Below are 19,679 nucleotides of genomic sequence, written 5' to 3'. Positions count from 1 at the left end.
GTAACAGGCACTTATCTCATGAGGTAATAACATTTCAGGATTAATTGTTTTGCAAAAACCCAGCATCCATAATGATTGCATAGATCCTCACTGAATAATCATTTTTATTTGCAGAACTAGATCAGTGCTCTCCAAATCCTTGCCGTAACGGTGGAGTCTGCTCCAAAGTTACTGGTTCTTGTTCAGCGTATAACTGTGATTGTCCAGGCTGCTACATGGGCTCAGTCTGCCAGACATGTAAGTTTGCCATGTACGGGTAGAAGGTTGAATTGATTTACAAACACAGACTGGAAATTGAAATTCAAAGTGGCTGCTATTCCTATGCTTACTCTATGGTGAGATATTGAATTTTTGATTTTCACAAGGGCAAGTCTGAATATCTGTCCTCTGGGCATATCTTACCATAATGTGAATGCTACAAGTATGTCTTTACAAAGTAGATTCATCTATGCATAGATTCATCTATGTATCAAAACCTAAAATACAAGTTTCAGAATGCAATTATCCTCAACTGTTAACTATTAAGTATTAAGTGGACTTGAATTTCTCATGAAAACACATCTCAGAGAATTTTGATTACAGTATATTTTAATCATTTGAATTCAGTTTTATAGAAGCATTCAGTCAGAGTGAAATGTTTTGTCATTTTGATTTTTGAATTTTCACAGTTTACTTTCTTACTTGACAATTTCCTCGTTTTCTGGTTTGAAACAGTACAAGATCCCTGTACACCAAATCGTTGTGTCAATGGCGGTACCTGCCAAGCAGTCTCAGGTTCCTGTGTGGATTTCACTTGCATTTGTCCGCCGTGCTACACTGGGTCCAATTGTGAAAGATGTAAGTGTGTTGTTTCATTTAAGTTCTGCTGTCCTGCTTGGGGTGGAGGGATGGCATAAAATACCTTCTATTTTTGCATTGAAAACAGAAATTAAAGTGCCTCCAGTCATGAAACTGTATTTTTCATTGTAGCTTTAATTTTGATGTACCAGGTTGCATGTTGTTGTACCTGGTATATGTGTGTGTGATCCATTGCAAAAGCTGCCAACCATTACATACTTCACTGTATTTGATGGACAGTACCTCAAAATGTGTTGAAATGCATGTGACATTATGTTTATTACAAGCTAAGCTGAACTTGCCATGTCCAACCAAATGTGAGCAAAGCGTCATTGATGCTGTTTTTTTTTTGTCTTTGTGTATCCCTAGATATTAACCCATGTGATGATCGTCCGTGTCAGAATGGTGGATTTTGCCAACAGGTTCAAGGCTCATGTGTGCTGTATTCCTGTATATGTGTTGGAGGCTGCTTCACCGGCGATAATTGTGAAATTGGTATGTAAAGAGGTTTTAATAGAAATGATTGCCTTCATTACCACTGTTCTACTTTTATGAACCGCTATGAAAAGACATAACTTATCCTGCTCACCTCCCAAGTCCCAGTAGACAGGTCCATACTTGCCATTGATAACGATAGGATTGGGTCAAACCACGGTGGTGAACGAGTTAAAGAAGATTCTTCATACGCCGCAAGATCACTTGACCAAATTTTCTAATAGTTTTGTGTGGAAACAAGCAGGTTTCCTGACAGGGACCTTCCATAGATTTGTATAGTAACTTTACCACTAGTAATTATGTATTACGGTATTTGTGAAATTGTTTAGCGTGTTCTGCAGCCTTTGTATACATTGTTGTTAGATGTTTCCTCTTCTATTCATCAGATAATTTTTGTGAAAGCGAACTTAACCCTTTTGCTACAATAGTTTGCTCCAAACTTATTGTTATCAATGGTGAGGTTGGACCTGTCTACAGAGAATAAGGGATGAGCAGGTTATAGCTCTTCAAGTGTTCAAGTCATTTGTTCATGCATACGCTGAATATAAGGGAATGGCTGTGTTTTCTTCAGGAAAATAAAGTGTATCTGTGTTTCTTTCTGTGTGCAGTCATGAATCCATGTGAGCCTAACCCATGTGACAATGGAGGCACTTGCAGCCCAAACCAGGGTTCCTGTACAGCTTTCACCTGTATATGCCAAGGCTGCTACACTGGACAGACTTGTCAAACATGTAAGTAAAGTGATACTTGAGCGATCCATTAGCTCAAACTTTCCAGTTGCTTTCTGATAACAATGCTGCTCCGCATTGTACTGGCAAAATATATCAAAATGCATCTGAGTCAACTGGTCAACACAGCCTGTAATGTACAAAGCTAATGTTGACAGTTGAGTTTGCCCAACTGGAATGAGGTTCAGGGATAGAAATACTTTTTTATTTCTCGTGGCAAAAGTTTGCCACCGGATATAAAATCAGGTGGCAATTATGAAAAATCTGGTGGCAGTTTAACACATCATGTGATCGGTATAATAAAACATTTTCTCATTGCTACATACTCTATCTAATCTATACATTCTTGAAAATATGGTGAGTATACATCACAAAAAGTCAACCCATACTGCAGGCCTCGAAAAAATTTTTTCAAACTTACTAACCGTGGGACACGTGAATTTCATTTTTAATGGCCGAGAGGAAAAATTACTTGCCCTAAATTTTGATTAACTGTACTAGTAATTTGTAACAGAGAGCAAGAGTTTGGCCATATGAAGTGAATTCAAAGTGTTATGTAGGTCATTTCCCCCACACTCATCATGACCTGAGTTCAATTAGTCTAGAACATTCTCAAGGTCACTGCCCTTGATGACCTCACAACCTTGAATTCAATTAGTCATGTTTGGAATGTTCTGGAAAGTTGATTAGTTGTGTAAGGGAGATAATTTTAGAACAGTAATTAGCATGTCAATAAAAGTTCTAGATTGTTCTTATATGCCTTTATAAAAGGGACGTGCACAGCTTCCAGTCAGACTTTTGGGGATCGTGTCTCTTGTGTGTTACTAAACTCCAGCAGTAGTCATTCTCAAGACTTTTCAAGACCTTCACTGTCAACGCTGGATTTATACTGTGGACTTTGTGCAGCTTCAAGCCTGCAAGCCAAAGGACTGTTCATTCATCCGACTGACTGTTACAACTCTGAGACTGGAGCTTTGCCGTCCCAGCTGAGATAAGTAGTCTGTACACTTTTAAAGCTTGTACTCTATCCCTGACTTAGCAATTAGTTTTATTTTCGTAATAAATTTTGTTTAAACGTTAACTGCTGAGTTCACCCTTTTGTTCGTTTTCTCTGCACGTAACAAATTGGGGGCTCGTCCGGGAGACGAATATTTTGAGCCGTTTGACAACATTTTGACAGCCTTTTCAAAACTACTGTATACTGTGAACTCAGCGAAATTCAATCATGGCGGAATTCAAGCCAGACGAATTTATGGATGACCTTGATCAGGACACATTTAATTCCCTCAGAAAAGACAACCTCATAGCACTGGCAAATTTCCTTAAAGTAGATGTCAAAAGATCTATGCGCAAGCGAGAATACAGTTCAAGATTGCAAAACATTTAGTTAATTCTGGCCATTTTGAGGAGTCTGCCTTAAAAGATTATGAGCCTGAGTCTTCCTCTGAACTCAGAAAATTAGAATTAGAATTGCAGACAAATTTGGAGATTAAGAAACTAGAATTACAAATGGAAGAAAGACAGAAAGAAAAAGAATTACAAATGGAAAAAGAGAGACAGGCATTAGAAAAAGAAAAAATACGAATGCAGTTAGAAATGGAAGAAAGACAGAAGAAAAAGAATTGCGATTAGAAGAACAGCGATTACAGGTAGAAATAAAACGTTTAGAGCTTGGACAGTCAGGAAAATTCTTCCCTTCAGACAAGTTTGACATCACTAAGCATTTCAGGTTAGTTCCCCCTTTCCAAGAAAAGGATGTTGATAATATTTCCTTCATTTTGAGAAAATTGCTCAGAGTCTGAATTGGCCTAAGGAGTCCTGGTCTATGCTTTTGCAGAGTGCTTTGGTGGGTAAAGCCAGAGAAATTTACATTCAGTTGTCAGTAGAGCAGGCTTCAAATTATGATTCTGTGAAGGAATTAATTCTCAAGGGCTATGAGTTGGTGCCTGAAGCTTACCGTCAGAAATTTAGGGATTGTGAGAAGGTGAAGGATCAAACTTATGTTGAATTTGCTCGAACAAAAGAACAACTGTTTGATCGTTGGTGTTCTTCTGAAAAGGTCAGTCAGAATTATGACAAATTACGACAACTTGTTTTGATTGAGGAATTTAAAAGGTGCATCCGGAGTGACATCAAGACGTTTATCAATGAACAAAAGGCAGATACATTAGAGGTTGCTGCACGTTGGCCGATGATTATTCATTGACCCACAAATCTTCATTTCTCAGCAAACCATCCCAGTCCTTTTCATACAGAAACAATGCAGGTAAATTTAACTCCTCCTTTTCATCCAAGAATTTTTCAAAGGAGAGTAGAAAATCAAATGACAACAGTTCACAGAATTCAAGTAACACTCCCACATCATCAGATCCCAAGTCTCAATCTCCTTCTGACAAACAGTTCGGTACACTTTCTTGTAATTATTGTAAGAAAGACGGCCATTTAATGTCAGAGTGTTTCAAATTGAAAAGAAAACGTGAAGGTCAAAGTGGTCAAAGTGGATCTAAGCCAACCGGCTTTATTTCTTCATCAACTCAATTAGAGTCTAATAATGTGTGCAACACATTTTCTGAGGTTAAACCCCTCTTATCCCCAATTAATGAGGTCAAGGTCAATTCTTCTCAAGATAGCATTATGGGTATTTTCGAACCATTTATTCATGATGGTTTTATATCACTTTCTAGTGATTTCTCTTCCGCTACCCCTGTCAAAATTTTAAGAGATACCGGGGCTTCCCAGTCTCTTTTGTTGGCAGATACCCTGCCGTTTTCTGAAAAGTCATTTTCAGGTTCTAAAGTCTTATTAAGGGGGTAGATTGTAATGACTACATTCCTGTTCCTCTCCATAATGTCTATTTGTCTTCGGACTTTGTTTCTGGACCTGTGACTTTAGGTATTAGGCCTTTTTTGCCTTTTGAAGGGATTCACCTTCTTCTTGGAAACGACCTTGCCGGGGACAAGGTCATTACTAATCCACTTGTGACTGATAATCCTACTTTGGATCAGGATCCAGAGCCAATTGAACAAGAGATACCCGATTTATTTCCTTCATGTGCTATTACTCGAGCCATGTCAAAGAAAACTTCCGAGAATCAAAATACTCTCAAAAATAATGTCACAGATGTTGACTTAAATGACACCTTTCTCAGTCAGGTGTTTGACACGGATCATTCCGTTATCCCTCGTGGATTTGCAACTTCCAGTAAAATCTGCTGACCAAAGTCAGACATTTTCTAGATCAAATCTCATTGCAGAACAACACAAAGACCCAGATATTTTGTCTTTGTTTGACAGGGTAGATGATGAAGGTAAAACTTCAGATAGCTCTGTTTCCTATTATACAAATCTGGTATTCTCATGCGTAAATGGAGACCTCCAGATGTCTTGGTTGATGACGACTGGGCTATAAAACATCAAATAGTGGTTCCAAAGCCCTATCGTGCTGAAATATTGCGCCTGGCCCATGAAACCCCCTGGGCTGGTCATTTGGGAGTAAGGAAAACTTATCATAAAATTCTCAGTCACTTTTATTGGCCTAATCTCAGGCAGGATGTAACACATTTCTGTAAAACTTGTCACACATGTCAATGGTAGGAAAGCCGAATCAGACCATTCCAAAGGCCCCTTTACAGCCAATTCCTGCATTTCAAGAACCATTTAGTAGGATTCTAATAGACTGTGTTGGGCCCCTACCAAAAACAAGATCAGGAAATGAGTACATGCTGACAATAATGTGTACATCAACTCGGTTCCCCGAAGCCATACCACTGAGAAATATAAAGACAAAGACTATAGTGAGAGCTTTAGTCAGATTTTTCACTTTATTTGGCCTCCCTAAATGTGTCCAGTCCGATCAAGGCTCCAACTTTATGTCTGGTATTTTTCAACAAGTAATGGATCAGCTAGGCATTAAACAGTATAGGTCATCCGCCTATCATCCAGAAAGTCAGGGTGCTCTTGAGCGATTTCATCAAACCTTGAAAAACATGATTAGGACCTACTGTTTTGACACAGAGAAGCAGTGGGATGAAGGAATTCATTTTTTGCTCTTTGCTGTTAGAGAGTCAATTCAGGAGTCTCTTGGTTTTAGCCCATTTGAGCTTGTATTTGGACATACAGTCCGTGGCCCACTTAAGCTCGTTAAAGAGAAATTCCTATCAGACGATGATGATTGTCTGAATATTTTGCAATATGTGTCAGATTTTCGTACGAAACTCTCTAAAGCATGTGAATTAGCCAGAGAAAATCTTGAGTCATCTCAACAGTCAATGAAAACCAAATATGATAAAAGCACCTCAAAACGGAAGTTTGAACCAGGTCAAAAAGTTCTTGTTCTACTTCCAATTCCTGGCAAACCACTCCATGCTCGTTACTTTGGGCCATACCTAATTGATAAGAAATTGAGTGATTTAAATTACATCATAATAACACCTGACAGGCGAAAACAAAAACAGCTATGTCACATAAATATGCTTAAGCCATATTTGGATAGGGATAATCCTACTATAACTCAGCCTGTCAGTGCAGTCAGTTCAAACCATTATGAAGATAGTGATACTGAAACTGACTTGAGTGAAAATACTCTAAACTCAAAGCTGGGCTCGGTCAAGCTTCAGAACTCAGAAATCCTGGAGAAGCTGGAGTCTACAAAGTTGGCACACCTCCAGCCAGAACAACAACAACAGGTGAAAGAACTGCTCCATGAATATAAACACCTGTTTCAAGATGTTCCAACGAGGACAAACGTCATCTATCACGACGTTGATGTTGGGGACAGTAAGCCTGTAAAACAACATCCATACAGACTGAATCCAACAAAAGCGAAATATCTCCAGGAAGAAGTCAAATACCTGCTGGACAATGACTTATTGAACCCAGTAAAAGTAACTGGAGTTCGCCGGCATACTTGTTCCCAAATCAGACCACAGTTATCGTATGTGCACGGACTTTAGGAAGGTCAACACTTTAACAAAGACAGACACTTTCCCAATCCCGAGGATTGATGACTGCATCGACCGAGTGGGAAAAGCCAAGTATGTGACAAAATTTGACCTACTGAAGGGATTTTGGCAAGTCCCTCTGACGGATCGTGCTCGTGAAATATCCGCCTTTGTTACACCAGACGGATTGTTCCAGTACAAGGTGATGCCATTCGGAATGAAGAACTCTCCGGCAACGTTCCAACGGATGATCAACGACGTCATATCCGGGCTAGACGGGTGTGCAGCTTACGTTGACGACGTCATCCTGTATAGTGACACCTGGGAGGAACACATCAAGCTCATGCGGAAGTTCTTTGAGAGACTGAGTAAAGCAATGTTGACTGTCAACCTTGCCAAATCTGAGTTTGGTTGGGCGAGGGTGACTTACCTCGGACATACTGTAGGACAGGGTGAGGTAAAACCTGTTGATGCCAAAATCAGTGCCATTTCAAGTTTTCCCATACCAAACTGCAAACGACAACTGATGCGCTTTCTTGGTATGGCTGGTTACTACAGAAAATTCTGTCCAAATTTCTCCACAATTACTGAGCCTTTGACTAACTTACTTAAAAAGAAAGTAAAGTTTGTTTGGTCAGAGCAATGCCAACAGGCATTTGACACACTTAAAGCCATACTGCAAAGTGCCCCAGTGTTGTCTGCACCAGATTTCACTTTGCCATTCAAATTAGCTGTGGATGCTAGTGATACGGCTGCTGGTGCTGTTTTATTGCAAGAGGATAGTCATGGTGTAGATCATCCTGTTTGCTATTTTTCACGCAAATTTAACAAATCCCAGAGAAACTACTCTACAATTGAAAAAGAGTGTTTATCTTTGATATTAGCTTTACAGCATTTTGAAGTTTATGTTACTTCTTCAAATCAGCCAATAGTGGTTTATATTGATCACAACCCTCTTGTTTTTCTGCAGAAATTTAAAGGCAAAATCAGAGATTGCTAAGATGGAGTTTAATGTTACAGGAGTTTAATCTTGACATTAGACATATCAAAGGCAGAGACAATTTAATTGCAGACTGTCTCTCTCGTATTTAGAGTTTAGTGGTTCACTTTCAAGAAATTTATTGTTGTTCACTTTCAAGAAATTTTACTTTAGAGTAAAACAAAATTGAGTACTTAAATCCTTTTCAAGATTACATTTGTAAAAGAAAGATTTTTCTTTGAAAAATTTTCTTTTTTTGAAGAGGGGGTGTGTTATGTAGGTCATTTCCCCCACACTCATCATGACCTGAGTTCAATTAGTCTAGAACATTCTCAAGTCAGTCACTGCCCTTGATGACCTCACAACCTTGAATTCAATTAGTCATGTTTGGAATGTTCTGGAAAGTTGATTAGTTGTGTAAGGGAGATAATTTTAGAACAGTAATTAGCATGTCAATAAAAGTTCTAGATTGTTCTTATATGCCTTTATAAAAGGGACGTGCACAGCTTCCAGTCAGACTTTTGGGGATCGTGTCTCTTGTGTGTTACTAAACTCCAGCAGTAGTCATTCTCAAGACTTTTCAAGACCTTCACTGTCAACGCTGGATTTATACTGTGGACTTTGTGCAGCTTCAAGCCTGCAAGCCAAAGGACTGTTCATTCATCCGACTGACTGTTACAACTCTGAGACTGGAGCTTTGCCGTCCCAGCTGAGATAAGTAGTCTGTACACTTTTAAAGCTTGTACTCTATCCCTGACTTAGCAATTAGTTTTATTTTCGTAATAAATTTTGTTTAAACGTTAACTGCTGATTCACCCTTTTGTTCGTTTTCTCTGCACGTAACAAAAGAGGGAAAAAACAGATTCAAACATGAACTACATTCTTGTTAAAATGAAGGACTATTACCAAATCTGAAATGTCGCAGAAGAAATGTGAGAATACTTTAGTTTTTTTCTGTAGATTTGGCCAATGGCATCTAGAAAACATCTTTGAATTTGGAATTTTTCCACAACCAAATCCAAATTAAAATCTTTGCATAAGAGTAATAAGATTGTGTGAGTTACAATGTGCATGGCTGGCTGCTGCTCTTTATTATCAAGCGGAGATCACAAACAAATGCTCTGCTAGTGTTTATCTGCCAATTGCATATAGTGGTGCGGCATGGCAAACCCATTGTGCATTTTTTGATAAAAGCACCAAACTTGGCTCAGATGTGTCTTAATATGTGTTGAACAAATTCAGATACCGAGCCACTGAAAATCTCGTGGAGCGTTGCCATGGTAGCCATTTTTCAAAATGGCCGCCAGACAAGGCATTTGTCACCTAGTGAATGTCAACTGCAGAATGCGTAGAGTAATTTTGGGTTGCATATTTTCAATTAGAAACTATGGGAAGAGTAATTTGCGATTTTTCTCAACTTTTCTTCATCGCCTGACTTGTTAAACAGGTAAATACAGACAAATACACAATTCCTATGCATAAAAGCACGGTATTAGATCCTATCAAAGGGTGACACTATGTCAGCAGTCAAGAAATATTAGGCCGTGGGCTAGAGGGGTCTACATGCACCTCTAGGATATCAAACTGTATTTATAGAAGCCTTAGGATCCCTAGATTACAAAAATAAAATTTAACGGAAAAAAGGGGATGCAATAACTGTTATGGTTGTGTTTTGAAGAGTACAGCGAAATCACCATTTACGCATACCTACGTGCATTTTTCTGGTAGTACTTGTAAGTTATCTGCTAAGTTTTTTAACATAACCTGACTTTTTGGGTAGCATTAGAATTGAAATTTATTCCTCTTTAAAATGACATATGTAATGTGCATATCTTCCATAGATTTTTAATGAAAAAGGACCAACTTAGCCGATACCCCAAGTTTGCATTGCAAATTATAGCTAATCTCAGATTCTACCAATGTTTCACCTTGGCATAATGCAAAAGGCAATGCTTTGTATGATATCTGTTTTATTTGCTACAAAGACATGCTAGTCATGTGAAATAGACTTTTGACAGAAAAAATATCGGGATGCTATAGCTCTACCGTTCATATTTTCAAGGGTACAACAAAATCATATTATTGCCAACTCGAACGCGTTTTCGTTAAACCCGTCTTCTTGTAAGTCGTCTGCTGGGCTGATTTTTAACATAACATGGTTTATAGGGTAACATTGGAAAGTAATTTTATTCTTCTTTCAGAGGACATATTGTAATATGCAATATCTTTGACAGTTTTTATAAAATATGACCAAAACTTACCCCATACCCAAACTTTATATTGCAAATTATTGTCACTGCTTATCTCAAATTCTACCAATTTGTACCTAGATATATTTCAATGGCTGTTACGGTCATGTTTTGAAGGGCACCTTAACGTCAACGTATTGCAAATCGCATCTTTTTTGTTAAGTGTACCTCCTTGTAAGTCATCTGCTAAGGTTATATTTTAACATATAATGGCTTGTTGAGTAACATTGGAATGTAATTTCATTCTTCTTTCAGATGATATATTGTAATATGCAATATCTTCCACTGCTCTTATAAAATATGACCAAAACTTACCCCATACTCCAAACTTTATTGAAAATTAATGTCACTGCTTCAAATTCTACAGCCCTTTTACCTAGACATATAATAATAGGCAATGCCTTGTATGAAATCTCTTTACTACGGGGACAGGTCAAAAATATGAAATAGACTTTTAACTGACAAAATATGGGATGCAATATTTGTTACAGTCATGTTTTGAAGGTTATTATAAAATCACGATTTTGAGACTCATTTTTGTTAAACCAGTCTTCGTTTAAGTCATATGCCGAGCCTAACTTATACATAACCTGGTTGTGGGGTATCATTAGTAAAGCAATTTAATTTTCTTTAAGATGATTCATTGTGATATGCAATATCATGTACAGTTTTCATTAAATAAGACAGAAACTTACCTAATATCCCAAAAGATTAAATAAAAAATTATGGCTTATATTACATTCCACCAATTTTCGCTTTACATAATACAGAAGGCAATATAATGCTTATATGAAATCAGTTTGTTTTTTTACAAACGTACGTAAAAAATATGAAATGAACCTTCAGCAATTGGGATCATATTTGGAGGGGTACCCAAATATGACAAATTTCCTGAAACATATATTGTTTATCAAACACTCCCTTATGAAAGGAGTCAGTCAAAATCATAGTCACTGATAATCTCAGAATATCAACATCGCATATTAAATTATTTATATTATAATAATCTACATTCATACCAAATTTCATGTTTTTATCACAAATGCACAATTGTTATGAAACTTTTGGCTATGCCGCGCCACTAATATGCACATGTACCATGTGTACATCTGCAACCCTTTTACCTGTTTACATGTTTCCTCACTGAGCACAGCTAGCCGTCTTTCAAAGTTTTATTTTGATAAATGTATTCGTCAAGAGAACAGATTCAAGTTTCGTTTTCGTTACTCTTCAGTGCAGATTTGTTTTCTGTAAGTGAGAGCCCGATCCCTAACAACCAAGGTCGCGTAATTTGAAACTGTCTGCATCTCACGCACTACGTATAGCTGCAATATGTGGCCTCCTTGGTCGACTGAGCCCGTTTCGATTACGATGTAAACTTGTAATTTTTCAACTGGGGGTTGGTTTACGTTGAACAGTAAGCATTGCCGAGATCCATGGCTTCGAATAAGTTTACACCCGCATGGTGCAATTACACTATCGCGTGAAGCCGATCGAGTGTCATACGACTCATACACTTGCACAAAGAGAATGGCAACCACTGTCAAGAGCATACCACTTTACGGCACACATACAAAACAGTGAGTTCACTCCGTGTCGTCGGAGAGAACATGTCGCAAAAATCTATTTTTACGACTTTTTGTGTTTTACAACAGCAAGAACGATTATTTTGCGATGTCGGGCGGATTTTCAAGGGTTTTCAGAAAAAACTTCTGAGAGTTGAAGGACTTACAATGATTGTAGGCGTGTACAGACCTAATGAAATACGTTTTCAAGCTTGAATTGTCCAGAGCTTAGTTAATTCAACCGCTGGTGCACTTGCCCGTCGGACAGGAAGCATATTGATTTTACTTGCCCGAACGCAAAATTCACTAGCCACGGGCGTCGGGCGATAGGAATTTTTGAGCCCTGTACTGGCTAATGAATTGCAAGTATTTATTGTTATTTAATTCATGCAGGCTGCAGTTTGGCTTTGTTTTCAAAATGTCACAACATGCTTTTATCTTGTGCCGTATGACTGCATATGCGGCTATCACAGAGGGCAACAACATGTCAAGTGTACAAAAGCTGCTGTCATCGATATGGAGATTAGCCAATCACAAGTTTGGATTCACGCTGTGTTTTCATTCATGCCAAAATGTCGCAATTAGTTTGGGTTTTTTTTGGCTAATGAGTTTTTCCGCCGTCAGACAATGCGTGTTCCTTCAGTGTTCCTTCATTCAAGCCGTAGGATAGATGACATGATGACCAAAAATTTAGTGGCAGAAAAATACCACCAGAAAAAAATTTTGGTGGCAGATTGACAGTTTTTGGTGGCAAATGCCACCATTGCCACCGATTATTTCGATCACTGAGGTTGCATCCAAGAGACGTGATGGACACACACATGCCTGGGGCATGGCCTATGTTGTAGTCACTGATTCAGATGTTGCCTAACAATTGAATGCACTGTCGGTTTCAGTACCTGATCCATGTTCTCCAAGTCCATGTCTAAACGGAGGAACCTGTCAACAGGTTGATGGTTCTTGTACCCAGACTACATGTGACTGTACAGAGTGCTATGAGGGACTCAGATGTGAAACTAGTAAGTTGAAATACTGATAATGATTTCTTTGTTTCAAATTGAAAACAAATTTCATAAATTGTTTTAAATCATATATAAATGATAATATCACTTACAAAAAAATATACTTATTTTTTGTAAATTTTTTTCCTTTTCTCTGTTTAATTTTTTTGACAATTTTCTTCACAATTTTTTTAAATCATAAAAATGTTGCTAGTCTGGAAGATTTGGTTAATTGGAGTTACCGATTAGCAATATATTTCCTTGTTATTGCCTTATAGATTAATGATAGAAATGTCTAACAGGGTTCGTACGGTCCTGGAAAACCTGGAATTTTATTTTAGCCCCGGAAAACCCTGGAAAAATGAAGAGACTTGAGACTGATGTAGTTGAACTTAACAAATCTGTTAATAAGTATTCCAAGAAAGCTGAATCTACTGGGAAAATATATTTTGTTACAAAGTCAAATAGTCTTAGAAGGACTGCAAAAGAAAAACAAACTGAAATAGAATCAGTAGCTACACAGTTTGAAGAAAAAAAATCAGGAATTAAGGCAGTAGATAGGTATGGTGTGTTGATAGAAGTCGAGTATAAATTTGTTTTCATGGTCAAGAGCCCTGGAAAATTACTTGATTTTAGTTGAAATACAAATGTAGCCCTGGAAAACTGGTAATAAAGCCCTGGAATTTTATTTGTCCCAAGGTGTATGAACCCTGGTCTAATCATTTTGATGCAACCCAGCTGAGAGTTTAAAAAAGTAATGGAGGGAATTTCTCCAAGATGTGATACATATGTTACGTAAATTGTATGGTAGAATATTTTATGTTGAATTCTATTGCTTCTGTAATTGGAACTCTTTTTGATTGCCATGGCAGGACTCAACCAGTGTCAACCGAATCCTTGCATGAATGGAGGATTCTGTCAACCGGTGGGAAACTCTTGCTTTGATAGAACCTGTATATGTTCCGGCTGCTACACAGGCAACCAGTGTGAAACCTGTAAGTATAAGCTTCAGAAACAGCTGACAACCCGATATGTGTGTTCTACAAAAAAATACAATCAGAGCACCCTCTGTAATCTGTTTGCTGTGGTTAAATTCCCTCTAAACTTTTTCATTCTTTGATGTATCTTACATTTAGGTAAACTTTCAAAAATTTTCCAAAAATATGAATCATTTTTTTTCACCTCTTTAGACCTCAGGTATATATAGTTAGTTCCATCCAGCTAATGGTTGTTCTTTGAAGTATGTAAATATAAAGCTTAATGTAAAAGGGAGCTAATGAAAAAAAACATTTTGTTCATAGAAGACAGCATATTAAACCTTAACAATCAGCTGAGTTTCCTCCCACTATGCAGAAAGACTGTATGCTGTTTGCAGCTTAAGGTTCATGCCATTATAAAAATGCATTTCCTCTCTTTGACCTTCAGTGCTAAACCCATGCCAGCCGAATCCATGCTCGAATGGTGGTTTCTGTCGACAGACATCATGTACATCGTATCAGTGTCAATGTGTTCAGTGCTACACCGGCCTAACATGTCAGACAAGTAAGTATAACATCCAAAAATTTGAAGATGTTTCGTTCTCTATCTTTACAGTTGATGTTGTTTTGCTTACTAAACCCTTTGAGTGCCAAAGTATGTTTTTGTAGCCTTTATAAATATATACTCAGTGAGTAATTTTTTCACAGATTTTTGCCAAAATTTTGAAAAAAATTGTACTTAATGTGCTGTCTGTTTGGTCTAGCATTCAAAAAAATTACAGATATAATTCATGAAAATTGGTAAAATGCTGATCTAAAATTGTGATGGGAAAAATTACAACACTCAAGGGATAATTCTACATGTCATGTAAGTAATGCTTGGTCCAATATTTCCTTTTGTGTGTGTGTGTGATCCTCAGGGCTTGATCAGTGTTCTCCCAACCCATGCCAGAATGGTGGCACCTGTGAACCGTTTGCCGGATCATGTTCTGCCTACACCTGTAGTTGTCCTGGTTGTTTCATCGGATCCAACTGTGAAAGAGGTACGGGGCAAAATGGTGTGAAGTCTCCCTGAGACAGTAGTTTTGTATGCAAATCATGAAATATTTTCCAGACATTTTTTGATTCAGTTTTGTCCACTGTACACGCCAAGTGTTTTGGAGTAATTCCACTTCATAATGCATTTGAAATTTTATAAACATGAGAGTTCATCAAATCCATCGAAGATTCTTATTGTCTGAGTCTGTGTTCCTCATTGTTAAATTTTCATCTCGTTTTCAGTCTATCTTGTCCAAACCAGCTAGTGACTAAGTCTCCACAACAATATTCATGCCTGCATATTTCTGAAATGCAAATATTTGAGAACTACATATACTCTATTCAATGTACTTTAAAAGTCAAATACACAGCTGGATTAGCCAATGAGAAAAAATAGAAAACAATTTAACATGGGAGCCAACATATACCGGTCACTGTACCTTTATTTTTATTTGCTTTTTTTATAAAGCATTTTTGTCTGTTTTCCTCAGATTTTCCATTTTAACTGAAATATCAATTAATATTGTCCAGCCATTTTTATCAAAGTATGGTTATTTTTTTCTTTTTCTCATAACTACCTCAAACAGAACAAAATCCTTGCAGTCCAAACCCGTGTCTCAACAATGGCCAGTGTAACCAGCTGACTTGTACCAGCTATGAATGTGACTGCCCTGGCTGTTACATCGGTACAAATTGTGTACAGCGTAAGTGTATCATTTTGATCCCTGATGTCTACTTCATGCCATCAATAAGACATTTAATGTACCTAGCATTTTGCACATTGTCAAACAAGTAAGGGCTCGATAATGGATGGTTACACAATGTTTCTGTTAAAGGACTTTGGTCAGCTATATTCACAGAAGCCAATCACTGCTTTTTACTTGGGTGACCAAGCAAAATACAGTGTGCTGCCAATAATGTACAGTGCTTATTCTGTGATCATGACCGACACACCTCTTTTACCATATATGGATATATGCAAGTATGTTACAGAAGACTAATTTACGCATTGAAAAAAGGAGTCTTGCGTATGTTTACTTTGAGCTATGACTTCAGAATTGACCTGGCTGGCTTGATTATGATATCACTGCCAACAGCCAAACCCAAATGACTGTGTGTGTGATTGTATTGGCTGTAGAATTTTATCACACTCTGAACATTCTTCTTACCATTTTCATCCGAAGTAAGGGGCTGTGCATAATTAAAACACACGCATGGCAAATGCAGCTTCCGCATTTAGAGGGGGAGGGGATTTAATTGCAGTGTATTTCGATTACTGTGTGTAAAAATCGCACTACGTGTTTTTATAACGCAACATCTCGCTATACGTTTTTATGTATTGCAAAATATTGTGCTATATTGTTTTGCATGTACCAGGCCGGCGCTACACTGGCGCTACATCATTGTTTTGAAATACATGTGGTTCAGTGCACATGTAAAAAAATGTAGACCTCAATAATGTAACAATCATTTTTGATACACTGTTTCAATTCATGCCATTCTTTTTAATGAGTCACTGTCGAGTTTGTGCTGTACAAAGATTGATTTTAGAGGGGGTATGCCAGGGTTGGTGGGACTGTATGTGTGATTTTATAGGGATGAAATTACCTATTGTAGGTATGCTGATACAGAATGAAGCTTGTTTGGTTTTCACTTTTCCAAACTTTCGTTTAGGAGGGAGAGGGGAGTGTGGTTGAGGCGAAACATAGTTAGTTGCGTTTATTGTGCACATGCTTTAATTATCCACGGCCCCTAGCATACCGGTTTAACCGTACAGTAGTGTACAGAATACAGCAGGTCTTTGATAGTAGCAAGCAAAGTCATATTTCAGCATTCTTCTGATTTGCAAAAACAAATCTGTCATTACCATGGCAGCATTGACTGTCTTCTCTTAAATCATTCTGATAAACTAAAAAATCATACCTTTAGTCAAAACTTCTAACAAACTCCTGTAACTTTTTTCCACTTTCTACAGTTCAGAATCCATGCCAGCCCAGTCCATGCATCAATGGAGGTGTGTGTATTCCAGTAGCCAACTCTTGTACGGAATATACCTGCAGTTGTACTGGCTGCTATGAGGGAGACAGATGCGAAAATTGTGAGTTCTCAGTCTTTACATAAAAATATTTTCTGTTGACTTTATATGGAGGTACATACAATTTTCCAGAATTCTTTACTTGTGCATGGAATGGTTTCTAGCTCCAAAGACTGTTACTTTGAAAAAAATATAAATAAGTTAATAATGCTGCCAATACAACCTTACAATATTTTGTTTGCATGCTATTCAAACTTTTCCTGAACAATGTGTGGTTTATTTCTTCGCATCATGAGTAAAGTACGATACACCAAATTATTTGGTTTTGTGTTTCGTTGCAAAGAGGCAAGATTTCAATTATACAGAAAAATGACTGGTTTCCAGTGAAAGTTTACACATGTGTATATAGATTTACTTTACCATTTCATTTTCTGCAATGGATGTGTAAAGGCTTAAGTTTCACCCATTCCTTAAAAATTCCAGAGGAATTTGTAATTCATTATGAGGATCCTGAAATGTTATCTTGTGTTAGTTGTTGTCAGATGAAATGATACTAAATTTGCCATTATGTGGAAGATTTCTACTTGAACTCCAGAGGGATTGTTTTTTCAACTTCAAAGTTTACCAGTAAATTGATGAAAATGTTTTAGAAAGTTGTTGAATTTTCAGTGACTTTACACAATCCACGGTGTATGTTTTCTGGATGTGGATGTTTAATATGACTAAAATTTTTGTTTTGCATGAAAGCGATATATCACTTTACGTGGAATTGCTATAAATGGGACTTCAGATTAGTATTCTATTATTGAGTGGGAGCATGTACATGTAATTTTTCTCTGCTTCTTTTTTATGTAATTTTCTACCTAGTCATTAATCCATGCGATCAGAGCCCCTGCCAGAACCAAGGCTTCTGCTCACAAGTGCAAACTTCAGGGTCCTGCACTGAGTATACCTGTTATTGCCAACAGTGTTGGACTGGACTCAACTGTGCAACAGGTGCATGTCACTTCAAAGAATTGTTTTTTTGAATGGGACATTAGCTGTTAATTTTGATGACATTTTCATTATCTTTTGATCCATGAAACAGTTTCTTCACCCCATGCCTGAAGTATCTCACAATACAAAGTAGGGAAGTACCTGTGCCAAATTTATGCATTTTGTACAATGCGTGGTGATATTGTCAGCAAATGAGTAGAAGTAGTGACTAAAATGCATGAAAAAAATTCCAGCTTTGTGGACAAGTTGAATACTAGGCATGGAGTTTCGGAGGAGCATATGGAATATTTTACTGAGGGAACATGAAAAGTTCTGGAAAATGCATCAAAAGTTACAACTATTGGAGGTGTAAGGATTTCATCACTGCTGCTTGCATGTATGGAATGAATAACATTTACATGTACAGTGTTAGTGTTTTCTGTGTTAGTTTCTGACAAATCTCGTAATGAATTTTCATGTCAGAATGGGTAATGTCAGTATAATGCAGTACGTTTCCGTGAAGGGTTAAGACCATTGCTTTCTGACTGTTTCGGAGAAAAACACTGGGCACGCTTACTTGCATGTGTTTGGATTCTAATTCTTCTTGTGTGGGTTATGGTGTAATTTAGTGCCCTATTTAGTTAAATTTCAAGTTCGTACTGATACGGCTGTACAAAATACACTTGGGATTTATGCAGATGGTATGATTTAATTTTTCATCTTTTCATATACCAGTAACATTTAGACAACAAATTCATGCCCGTTAATTCAAGGAATTTGTCAATACAAATACAGCTGTATATAATAGCATTGAAATTAGGCAATTTCTCAATCAGTAAAATTGCGTAGCTTCTAATTACACATGAAGATTTCCCTTGTGATCAAAAATAAAATGAAAAGGAGGAAAATTCTTTTTTACGCATTACGCAAAACATTGTGTTCAGTATTTTTCTTTCCATGATTGCAGCCATCAACCAGTGTGATCCCAATCCGTGTGCAAATGGTGGTACCTGTATACCTCGAGATGGCTGTTTTGCATTTGACTGCATATGTACTGAGTGTTTTGAGGGCAGTACCTGCACCATTCGTAAGTATGCATGTGAAACACACATTTTTTTGTTTGTGTAAACGGCAGTGCATATATCTCAGCATGTACTTTTATCAAAGAAAGTGTAATGCTTCCAGCAGTATAAAGTCAGAAATTGTTGACAGAAATTGCAGAAAATATCTTAGAACTTGTATTATGCAAAAGGTTCTATGTTGTCTTAGTCTTTAATGAGTGGAACTTTGATCAGAACTACACATTCTGTTTCTGCACACTGTATGTGAGCAAATTCTGTTCACTTACTGGTATTTCCCTTTATTAGTACCGTATATGAGGACTTTGAATACGAACTCTATCATTCTTGATCAACTGAATCTGATGCAAGCGTACAGCTTAACCCCTGACCCCAGGGGACATCATGCAGGGATTGTTTGCACCTAAAGGAGGTTCAAAGAGAAAACAAAAAAGTTTAGAGCGATCTTTGCATTATGTACAACTGCCTCCTATCTTTCTTTAATTTACGGAAACAGCACTTTGTGTATTACAAGAAATATATATTTTTTCCTTTCCTGTAACAGCTGCGGATCAGTGCCAACCAAACCCATGCCTGAATGGTGGGAACTGTGTGCGTACACCCGGTTCGTGCACAGAGAGTACTTGCTCTTGTTCAGGATGTTACAGTGGTGATTTCTGTGAAACCTGTGAGTGATGTTGACTTGGTTGTTTCTAAATGAAAAGTGCTCAGAAGTGAAACCCATCCATTGGGTGCTTTGAAATGTTTTCTTTTTTTTCTCAGTTGTCTCAATATACCATGTA

The 19,679-nt window shown here is 37.5% G+C and overlaps 1 protein-coding gene across 1 annotated transcript in view; it reads left to right on the top strand.

The window, feature by feature from the left end:
* LOC139151079 (uncharacterized) overlaps positions 1-19,679 on the top strand; it is a 270,051-nt gene that overhangs the window by 44,909 nt on the left and 205,463 nt on the right. Inside the window, exons 38-50 of the mRNA XM_070723612.1 lie at positions 115-237; positions 715-837; positions 1,207-1,332; positions 1,941-2,063; positions 12,689-12,811; positions 13,666-13,788; positions 14,219-14,335; positions 14,691-14,813; positions 15,396-15,512; positions 16,784-16,906; positions 17,711-17,839; positions 18,786-18,905; positions 19,442-19,564. Coding sequence (XP_070579713.1) covers positions 115-237; positions 715-837; positions 1,207-1,332; positions 1,941-2,063; positions 12,689-12,811; positions 13,666-13,788; positions 14,219-14,335; positions 14,691-14,813; positions 15,396-15,512; positions 16,784-16,906; positions 17,711-17,839; positions 18,786-18,905; positions 19,442-19,564 — 1,593 coding nt within the window. The remainder of the gene's footprint in view (positions 1-114; positions 238-714; positions 838-1,206; positions 1,333-1,940; positions 2,064-12,688; positions 12,812-13,665; positions 13,789-14,218; positions 14,336-14,690; positions 14,814-15,395; positions 15,513-16,783; positions 16,907-17,710; positions 17,840-18,785; positions 18,906-19,441; positions 19,565-19,679) is intronic.

Source organism: Ptychodera flava, chromosome 15 (genome assembly GCF_041260155.1).
Source record: "Ptychodera flava strain L36383 chromosome 15, AS_Pfla_20210202, whole genome shotgun sequence".
In the NCBI taxonomy this organism is placed as follows: domain Eukaryota; kingdom Metazoa; phylum Hemichordata; class Enteropneusta; family Ptychoderidae; genus Ptychodera; species Ptychodera flava.
This window is presented reverse-complemented; position numbering and strand designations above follow the sequence as displayed.